We start from the raw sequence: 11,694 nt of genomic DNA, 5'->3' as shown, positions 1-11,694 counted from the left end.
AAGTTTGGTTTGTTGTTTCATGATAAATTAAATAAATTAAAAGAAGAAACTTTTAAAACAATTTTACAATTTATAGTTTTTAGTGATTTTCTTAAATTGTCAATCATAAATTATTAATATACATTAAATACATTTTAAGTACATTTACATTTTTTTTCTTTTAGATCAAAATTTTTATTTGTATATTTATTTCTTGAGATCAGTTGATTTCTATGTATAATTTCATCAGTTATTTTTGAATATTTGTAAAATGTTGTTTTTTCAGTTCAATATCTCTAAATTGTAACCTTTAACTTATAAATATTTTCTTAAAAATAAAAATTTTTATTTGTTAAATGAATTAAGTCATATTAATATTTTAATAAATTAATGAAATAATTTCATTATGTACTGTATTTGTATTATTTTGTAAAATGTTATTTTAAAAATTATTTATAATATTTTATTTTAATTGAATAAATACAAAAAAATAAAATTATTAGAATTATTACTATATTTTAATATGGTATTTAGTGTTGTTAGTTCAATATGTCCAGGTCGTTGATAAATAATATTTACACAATAACCAACTAATGGAACTATGGTACTATGAAACCATAACATTTGTACTGTTTTCAATAAGTCTAGAAAAAAAAAATTATTTTTAAAAGAACACCATTTCTATAGGTGTTGTCTACTTTTCTATATCTTACAAAGACATAACATTTGTTCATTTTTTATGTCTTAAAATTACATGATCAAAAACTTGCTTCAAAATAAAAATATCAATAAAATTATCCAAGACACCATCGATAATAATCTTAACTTTATTTTTATAATAGGTAAATAAAAATTTTAAAAGTAACAGAATAAAATGGATTATTATAAATGTAGTATTTTCTATTTATAACAGATTGCTAAGACAAAGATAACACATGTGAATATGGCAACCTCATGTTTTTGTTCCGTTAATATGAATTTTAGTATCAAAAATATTTGTGTATAATGATTTATTAAGTTAAAAATTGTATGAACCAGCTTTGATGTAACGCCTATAATTTCCCAAGTTTAATTTTTAGTAGTTGATTAATTGAGATTACCTATACATGCACAATGTATATGTAATATAATGTATAATGTAAATGAGGCAATTATAGGTCTCTGGTCTGTATGAAGTCCACAAGAAATAATTTAAGTAAGTTGTATCTAATACCTATACGGCTATACAGTTAGATAAGTTAATGTAATAAATGTAATTCCAATATTTTGGTGTGATATTTTGAATAATTATTATCAATAAAATACCTTTTCTTAAGATTTAACTAATTTTATTTCAGCACTTACTCATTATACAATAGTACAATACCACTGCATGCCACTGATATCTATTTAATATATTAATCTAATTAGTCTAATTCCTACCAAAAGATTTGAAAATAGCGATTTCATTGATTTCAATGTTGGTAAGTTAATATAAAACCATTTAATATATGGGGCTTGTAACTAGATGAAGATTATTCTTTAACATTATAAATTTTTCTGCAGGTTTGTAAATTTACAAACCGGCCGTTGGCTCGTGTATTTAAGTTAAATATATTCTATAGACTATAATAATCTTTCAACTCCATACACACATTAATGTATTTAATATTTTTTTAAATTTTTACTCGTTTTTTTAGTATAAAAACAGTTGTTCAATTATGAAAAAAAAAATTGGCCTTCTTAAATTTTGGCATCCTTATAAAAAAACTCAAATGTTGCCATTATTGCTAAGCACACAGCAATTGATGAAATAACTTATCATCTCTATCTGCCGTGATATTATATCAGTAGGTATAGGTACCTACTCTGCGTATCTCAATACTATTGCAAGTATTATTGTTTGATAATTGTTATTATAATTTTTGAAGAGGGTTAGGGACTTGACGACCATAAAATGATCGAAATGAATACTTCTATGCATTATTATAATGCTGAAAATTTAAAAATACGTTTTTAAATATTTAAGTATTTACAAACAATAATTCCTGTTTATTTGTATTAAAATCAATTCATGATAAACAGAACATGGCTAGAAATCATATTTAATAACTAGATAATGTTTATCAATTATAATGAAAATTCAAACACTTGTAGTAGGTAACAGTTTTTGTTCACGAATCCATGTCATAATTAGTGGTACCTATTACCTAACAACTAACAATACAGATGATCGGCGCGGAAAATACAAACACTAATTTCATAATTTAATTTACCTACCCTTTTATAATGTAAGTACTCTGTAATTTAAATAAAATAAAACCATCCAACTTATTAGTTTGAGAGTTTGTCTCAGGCACAGAAAATTTATTTAAAATTAAGTTTTTGTATAAAACATTTTTAAACAACGAATTTTCAATATGAACTCGTATTTCTATGAAAATGAAACATCTTTTTACTTATGTGTATAATTTAACTATATTCTTGATAATTACTCAAAGCTATTCAAACACTTTTCTTAGAAATCTTTAACAAATGGTATGACATGTATAGTGTAGTCAGTGTATACAACGCTTTATTTTAGTGGCGGTCAAAACGCTAGTAAACTCATAAGTTGCAACGGTGCGTGAAAAACGTTCCGTATCGGTACTCCGGTTACGAATTCGTCAGTACGCGCCGTCGAATGTTATCAATTTGGCGGCCTTCTCACCCGGCTAGAAAATTGCTGAACATCGTTATGAACCTTTGTTGTTCAGCGTCAAACTTGTTTGCGTTCGTTTCATTAATGTTTTTTCAACCAAATTTCGCAATAGTTTTATTCATCAACAGACTCAATTCAATCGCTGCACTAAACGAAGAAGGTGAGTCACTATGTGTCGTGTGTATTTATTAACAGTCATGTTTGATGTTTTCAAATTCACTAGAAATTTGACAAAGCCGCTCTAAAATGTATTTTATTTTTATGTTTTTACACCGTATAACGATTGTGCTGTACACTGTTTATGAAATTATATAAATAGCTTGCTTAAAAAATATATCACACGAACCTGAAGTATGATGCTATTAAATGTTATGGACCATGTCTCTCTTTAATTTATCCTCCTGCCATAGTGTGTTTGACTTGCATCAATATGAGGTTATATTACTTAAGAATTTACTGATGTCAATATATTTAGGTATTATACTAGAATGAAGGTTAACCTGGTCAAACCACACCAAGCATAAATTCAAACAACTAAACCGTCATTTTCATTTACTTTGTCCAATCAAAAAAATCTTTAAAACAAAACATTCATTTTAATTTAAAAATCTATCATCAAACCAGTATGATAGTATTAAGTTCTGCCAAACCAGCCAATATTTGTTTTTTATAAGTCTTACAATATATTGCTTTAAGATATGTCCCATGATACATAACAACCATTGCTCTTCACAATAATATACAAACAATTAAAATAAAATTTTAAAAATTCACTATAAAATATTCTACTCAAAATCATCAATCTCATTAAAAACATGTTTTCATTTACTTAATTTTAATAACAATTTATATTGTTGTCTTAAAAGAATACAGCATCTTAAAATTCTAGTAACTGATTAACAACTATTTTGAGGTTTTGTTACTATTTAGCTTCTTTTTTTCTTATTTTTCATATTCATTGTATCACATATTATTGATTGATATTACTTATTGTTAATGTTTAACAAACTGTATTATAGTTTTATAAAATTAAAATTCTTAAAAATACTACTTTGTAATGCATATCAATATATCACTTCCTATATTTTATTATAACTTATTTTATTTAGTGAAAAGATAAAAAAATTTTCATTAAATAACTTTAAATTGGTCATTAATTTGTAAAATATATTTTTCAAAAATTAGTTTGATAAATTAAAAATAATATCTTTATTCTATAAAAAAATGAATTCCTCTTAGGGTAAATTCTATTTAGAAGAGACAAAAAGTTTTAATTTTATTGTTGGTCCTAAAAACTAAGGATAGAAAATGTTTCAAAAAACCTTTATTAAAAAAAAAAAAAAAAAAAAAACAGTAAAATGTATACAAAAAAATACTTAGTATATCAGTTTTCTTAATTTATGAAACAAATATTTAATATTTAAAAGCATTATAATTTTTATATTAATTATTATTAAAGAATAAACCATTTTAACTATCTATTCTCTTAATCAAATATCTAATTTGTATATTTATTTTATTTGTACAGTAGACGCCGCTTATAAAATTCTGGGACTAGCACAAAGTGAGTCTTATAATTAAATGAATCTTACAGGCAAGGTGGGGATAAAAAACAAAATACTTATGAATTGTATTTTATTATCTTGCTTTTATTTTAATCTACTTAAATACACACATATTACATATTACTTATTAGTGAATAAATGAAAACATTATGATTAAAAAATTAAAATAATATTAGTATAAAAATTATTATTTATTAATTAAAAAAATTATAAATAATGTATTTACATACTTATTATATTTATGAAAAAAATTTTTAATTTTGGTTTGCTTTCAATTATATTCCAATATTCCAGAATATACTACTTGTATTCATATTGTACATTACTCACATTCCTATTATGATAATTGCGATAAATGTGATATGTGATTTGTGTTATGCATATACAAATTATTAAGCATGAATCAAAACTACTAGTAATAATTAATAAAAATATGAAATTTTTGAAAACAAATTTATTTCTAAGTTTTAATCAAAATGTTTATTTTCTACCCCCCCTTTTTTTTTTTTTACAAAATTTGAGTCTTTTAAACGAAATGTTGAGTTTTATATCCAAATTTTTCATAACGTATTTAGATACGTCTGGACTGTTTGGTTTTGAGTCTATTAAGCAACTGAACCTTATATTCACGAGTCTTTTAAGCGGTGTTCACTGTATTAGATTTGTATCTAGATCTGTTTGTAATTAAAATGATGATAAAAAAGATTCTCAAAAAATGCAGACAAAAACAATCTAAAAAAATAATGCTATTAAGATGTTTATCAAAAACAATTATGCTTGTATCTATGCATATGATTAACATAATTAAAAGTCACATAAAAAATCGTAAAAAATGTTGTATTAAAAATTAACTGGCATTTATATTTTACATATTATTAATCTAACCTAAAAGGTAATCATTTAGCTTAAATTTTGGAAAAAAGTATAGCATATTATATTTCTATTTAATTTTATTTATATTACAAATAGGTGTACTTTAAATGATTGCATTATTTGAACTATTTTATTTTATTTTCAGCTATGGAGTTTTAGATAATGGTTATTCCATGAAAAATGAAAACGATCAGATCTAACATGGATAAAAATTTTACCAACGTAATTTATTTTTAAGTATCATATATTTATATACATTTTATATAAGTTTTAATGTTGTACTGATAAAATGGGCGATGTTAAATTTAATAGTACTAGTTCACGTATGAAGAGAACTACATATGATGAAGATAGAGTTTTTAAAGACGAACCACCTTTCAAATCGCAACGTATATATCAGCAAAATGACGATCAATATTTGCAAGACCAAAATGATACTCAGTTTGAAAGCTCTGAAATTACTGAACACAATTATAAAAGAATTTCAGCAACAACTGTTTATAAAAAACTACAGGTATTAGAAATTAGGGATAAAATATTACGTGCATCTACTACGTTACCAACTAAAGATATTAATCTTGATGAAATCAAACCAATGGTAGGTACTTGTCAAGATATGTGCCCAGAAAAAGAACGTCTACTACGTATACATGGTAATATGGTCTCACCGTTTGAATGCAAAATGACTGAAACAAAATTAGAACCAGTTTTTGAATTAATGGTAAAACAATATGCTAGAAGTTCTGCTGATCAAGCTAATCCATTATCTCAAGAATTGAGACCGACATCTATACTTGTGAAAACTATGCATTATATGCTTAAAAATGTAATATATCCAATTGAATCTAACATTGAACAAGATTTGGCTGGTTGGTATGATTTTTGTTGGGATCGGTTGCGTGCAATACGAAAAGATATTGTTCAACAAAATTTACAAAACTCTGAAGTTGTGACAATATTAGAACAAATTGGCCGTTTTCATATTGCTTGTTATGATTTATTGCTTGGTTATACAGGCTTTGATATCAAGTTAAACACAGAAAACCTAAACAATTGCATTCAAATGTTGATGCCTATGTATAGAGAATCAGAACAACCATGTCCAAATGAACCAGAATTTGTGTCGTATGAGTTGCTTATGCATTTAGGAAACCCACAATTTCATACAGCATATGATTTATTACCAATTCATATAAAACAAACACCACAAGTGAGATTCTGTATTAAAGCTCATACAACCTATTTACAATCAAGTGATTGTAAGGAGTTCTTCAGTTTACTTAGAAGTACGACTTTTATGAATTGTTGTATATTGCAAAGAGTTATTCCAGATATTAGATATAATAATATAAAAATGATAAATATGTCATATACTACTGTGAAAAGAGTTTATAAGTTTGAATTGGATCTTTTTATGGAAAAATTATGTTTTGATGATAAACAATACGCTCAAGAGTTTTTTTCTGATATTCAGTTACAGTTTAATGAAACACATGTGGATCTTTCGCGTAATATAGCTATACGTCCACCTGAGCTTAGAAGACAAAAGCAAGAATCCATAATCTCTGAGAAAAGACAAAATTTAACCTACTTAATATCTAGAATAGAAAACATGCCTGATGTCATAATAAGCCCAGTTCATTCAAGCTTTGATAGCAATAATCGTTTTTATGATCATGCTAATGATGAAGTAAACAAAGATTTGGATGCTGAAATATCAGATTCTGAGATGGTAATAGACACTTTTTCTCCATCAAATTCAAAAGATGACAATACAAACCAACAATTATTATCAACTACTCCAATACAAACTCCAGTTATAGAGATACCTACATTTACATTTACTTTACCTAAGTTTTCATTACCTACACAAGTTCAAAAACCATTTATCAATTTTGAATGGAACCCGCCCCCAAAATTATCTACTTTCCAAGATATTTTAACCTCAGATAAATCAGATCTATCATCAAGTTTACCTGGAACAAGCAACTTAACAAGTCTTCCAGTACCAATCGCTCAAGATGTATTTATAAAACCTCCATCTCCAAGTCCTATAAATATAAGCCCTATTCAGCAATCACATCCTCAAATTAATTTGAATAAAAAACCAGATGTTACACAATTAATAGAACACCAAACTAATCTTACCAAAAAATATTTTGAAAAATGGCAGGATTTTGTTAATCTTAAGAAATCTATGTATATTGAAGAGATGTTTGCGCATGGTGATTTATTTCATTCAGAGTGTATTTCGTCATTATCTTCATCTCCATCATCAACAAAATCTCTAAGTTTTGTGGATGAAGTTGTTGAAATAATACAAGAAGAACCAAAAGAATGGTTAAATAAACAGTACATTTTAGCAGAAAAATATTTCTTTATTTGGCTACGAAAAGTTCTACGTAGAAGAAGAAAAATTGAAATTGATCCTGTGTGCAGTATGCCATGGTCAGTATTTATGCAAGTACATGGCACACCAAAAGAGACATTCTCAAGTACAAATAGAAATTTAAAGTCCAAGAGACAATTTAAAACTCCATTTGATTCATTAAATAGCAATAATTCTACAGAATATGATATTAGTGTTCAAATTGCTAATATATTTGTTAAAAATGTAAAAGAAATAAAAAAAGACGAATCTGTTGGAAAAAAGATATTTTGGAAACTGGCAATTAATTATGGAGATACGCCAGAACCCTACTGTATAGAAAAAAAGGTGTTGACTATTATTTATGGTAAATTAGGATTTAGTAACAATCAAATACAGACAATTTATACTGATTATAATGCATATTTCATAAAAACAGTGCATAGTTGTATTGGGCAATTCGACTGGACAAACAACGGTTTGAACGCAGCTCTTATCTTCACAAATACGGATAAAGAAGATGTAGAAACGTTGTTTAAACGTGTAGATTTAATTTTGCAGTCAACTCCAACAGCTATACCCTTAGTCATGATATTTTCTTCTAAATCAGATAAAAATAGTATTAAACATTATGAATATGTTTTAGATGGGTACAAGGAAAACGAATACATAAATAACTACTCTGTTTACATATGGGAAGGACCAAAAACCATTTTAGAATCCATTGAATTTTTTTCCAAACATTTTGTAGACTTAGCCCCTGGTATACGTGTAGAAAAATTATATTATAATTTACTCAATTTTTCTCAACATTTCTTTGTAAAAGTACGTAGTTTATTATCTGAAGATAATCCAAATATTATTATTGAAAAATACAATCAATGCTTGGATGCTTATATGAAAAGGTTGGGTAGAAATAATCAAATATTAACAGACTTGGCACCTGATTTGGTTCCATATTACACTCAAAATCCAGATGAGTTTTCAAAAGAATATTCAAACTTTAATCTAAAATATTTTGAAGATTTATTAAGTATTGCACATTTATTGCCATATGAATCATGGCCGCCTAAAAATGTTGACGATTTAATGGATTATGTAAAAAATATGTGCAAACTTTCAAACCGTAGATCTTGGTGTTTAGACATATTACAAATGCTCCAATTGTATAGACAAGCTGATTTGGATTACTGTTTATTAAATGCTAGTTGGTATGAACCAATTGAAATGTGGATTGAAGGTACATTAGAAAAGTGTTCTATTGCACAGAATGACTTCACTGTATTTTACAATGGTGACCCGATCAATGATGTATTGAATATGATTTTTTCAGATTAACAACAAATGTATTAAATTTTTATTATTTAAAAACATCCTATACTATTGTTAATTGATATTTTTTTATAACTAATATAAATAAGTACTCCTTTATTTATATGTATGTGTTTGTAAATAGCTAGTATTAAATATTAAGATATGTATTATTATATGTATTTTTGTAAATATAAAGTAGTTAATTTAAATTATATTTATTGTTTAAGATAACAAAGGTGTTTTTTGCTAAACTATAGATTTATATTAATTTTATCTTTATTTAAGTTGCAACATTAAAATATTTTTTTACAACTAGAGATGTAAATTATGATTAATTCATATCCTAAATGTTGAGGTAGCATAATATATAAAAAGTAAAAGTTTTTTAGTACTTAAAATAATTTACTATAATAATTAGTAGGGCCCAGATTTATATGCATTTGCATGTTTTTCTTGAATAGTCTAAAAAATAACTAGGTAAGCTTCAAGTTTGATTTGTAGTAAATTGATCTGAAATATAAAGTTTTATTTTGCATATTTTGTCATTTTTTGACATGTACTGCATATTCTGTATTATATGATTTTTTATTGCATGTATACAGTTTTTAAATGCATAATATGTAATATTTTACTTATTTTAATTAAAGTAACGTATTTATAGTTCATGTAATTGGACAAAGTTATTTTGTTTTCTTATCTGAGACCTATTGAGACAAGTAGTAATTTGTTATTGAGTAGATTTTAGTGAATCATACATTAGTCGTGTTTACTGTAATCTGAGTGTGCGCAACTTTCATTCAATTTTATTTATTTATATTTAATAAAAATAAAAGACTTTTTTTAATAAATTTTTTTGCATATTTTTTATTTTATAGGATATATTTCTATAAAATAATAGCATAAATGCATATTTTTGAAGTTTTTAAAGCATATAAATCTAGGCCCTAATAATTACTTACTAATAAATCAACAAGATTTATTACAATTTTTAATTTTTATACATGATTTTATTCATGGTTATTTTTGTTGTTCAAGTTGCTGTATTTTTTATATTCTTAATATGCATATTATATTATAGTAATAGCCAATTTTTTACTACCAACATTTGGCAATCAATTTTTAAAAAATAAATGTATGTCCCTATAAACATTATTCTTAGGTGTAATGTTTTGAAAAAATTTAAAAATATTTTTAACATCAAATATTTATTTTGTTAGTTTTTAATATTTAATTAACTTTTAAGCATTTGAAGTATACTTCAATCTTTCTAATCATAAATTGTAAAAAATAAACTTTTACAACTGCATATTGACACAATTGTTAAATTTTTTTTTATTAAATGTCATTGTAAGATTGAACAATGAAAAAATATATTATTTTTAAATGCGATTACAATTTTGATTAACGTGTCAGCCTTAGTATACATGCTATTGGTTTACTATTTCTGCCGTATTACTAGAATATTAAAAATGTATTTTATATTATTTTATACTATTTATATTTAAAAAAAAAAAATAAAAAATTTAAAGAAAAAAGGTAAGTTTAAAATTTTTTGATAATGCTTACAAATAAAAGTACATTATATTTATTACTTGTACTTAATTATAAATTGTAAAAATATATATTTCTAAACAAATTCATTATTATTATTTTAATTAGTATTTATAACTATGAGTCTGAATTGTAAATGCTGTACAACATATTATTAATGCATTAATTATTATGAAAGATATATAAACTAAATTATTGGTAGAAAACAATGTGGTGACTATATTTATTTATTATTAGGGTCCATGTGTGTCATATATGATTATAAAAATGATTTACATGTAAAGGTTATGGACATAAATGCATACAAAAATTGTGTTACTTACTTTGAACTGGTGAATTTGAGTTAGGTGATATAGCAATCTAAATGTGAACTAATTTGACATGTATATTTTTACTCATTGTAATACATAGCTTTCTCAACACATTTGAATTGGGTAGGTACTACCAATAAATTCAGTTTTGAAACTTTTACTTTACATTTTTCACATTTTTTCGGTCTTATGGCCATTATATATATTTTCCTATTGGGTATTTTTAATACTTTGTGTTGTTTTTTTTTTATACATATATGATATATAAATTATTTTTTAATTTCTGTTGCTGTGTAGTTATACATTACGCGTAAAATATACTTCTATTTTTTGGAACAATTTTTAAATTTTATAACTTATAATATTGAATACCTCTTTATTTATTCAATTTAGATACTTACCTAATTTAATATCTGTCGGTCTCTATCTAAATAACAATATTATACATATGATATAATAATATTACAGCTTTCTAAGCTATAAAATTTTAATGATAAAAAAATAGTTTTTTCTTTACAATAATACCATACTTTATTGGTTAACAAAATTAAATCAATTAAATATTAAAAATAATTAATAAAATAAATCTATGCATTTGATTGACAACCACTATTACATTTATGTGTAGTCTTAGATAAGTACAATAGTAAAAACATCTAGTGGATAAAATATGTAAAACGATTGATTAAGGTAAATTTCAGAGGTTCTTTTGGTAATATCTAATTTTTAAAATAACTTAATTTTTTGGTTTTTAATAAAAGCCAAAGGTTCCTATTATTATTTACAATAAAAAAATACATATACTTCAACAATTAATAATTATATATATAATGTACAATAAAATGTACAAAGTATATTAATTTAATGCCATGTCGAGAGAATATTCATAAATACATAATTCATATTTAATAATATAAATAACTTAATTTTTTGAGTCTAATATAAAATTATTAAACTGTCTAACTATAAAATTAGTTGATTGCTGCCATGCTTGACTATAGAAATAAAATTTATTAATACCATAGGTATCAGACATCAGTGTATAGAAATCAA

General features: G+C 24.5%; 1 protein-coding gene across 2 annotated transcripts; it reads left to right on the top strand.

Annotated features, from left to right (window-relative positions):
- Nucleotides 1–2,636: 2,636 nt before the first annotated feature.
- On the top strand, nt 2,637–8,848 carry LOC112595634. Of its 2 annotated transcripts, XM_025340916.1 has the most exons (3): nt 2,637–2,819; nt 4,188–4,223; nt 5,243–8,848. In XM_025340916.1, the coding sequence occupies exon 3, from the start codon at nt 5,387–5,389 to the stop codon at nt 8,801–8,803; it is 3,417 nt and encodes a 1,138-aa protein (XP_025196701.1). In that variant the 5' UTR covers nt 2,637–2,819; nt 4,188–4,223; nt 5,243–5,386; the 3' UTR covers nt 8,804–8,848. The 2 variants fall into 2 exon arrangements, with proteins under 2 accessions (XP_025196701.1, XP_025196700.1); XM_025340915.1 differs by lacking the exon at nt 4,188–4,223.
- The last annotated feature ends 2,846 nt before the right edge of the window (nt 8,849–11,694 follow it).

This window comes from Melanaphis sacchari, unplaced genomic scaffold, assembly GCF_002803265.2.
Source record: "Melanaphis sacchari strain LSU unplaced genomic scaffold, SCAv2.0 Contig28_pilon_pilon, whole genome shotgun sequence".
NCBI lineage: Eukaryota > Metazoa > Arthropoda > Insecta > Hemiptera > Aphididae > Melanaphis > Melanaphis sacchari.
Note: the sequence above shows the minus strand (reverse complement) of the source record. Positions and strands in the feature narration are given on the sequence as shown.

Excerpts from the sequence above, each read along its gene's own strand:
- LOC112595634 (XM_025340915.1), top strand. The coding sequence starts at position 5,387 with ATGGGCGATGTTAAATTTAATAGTACTAGTTCACGTATGAAGAGAACT.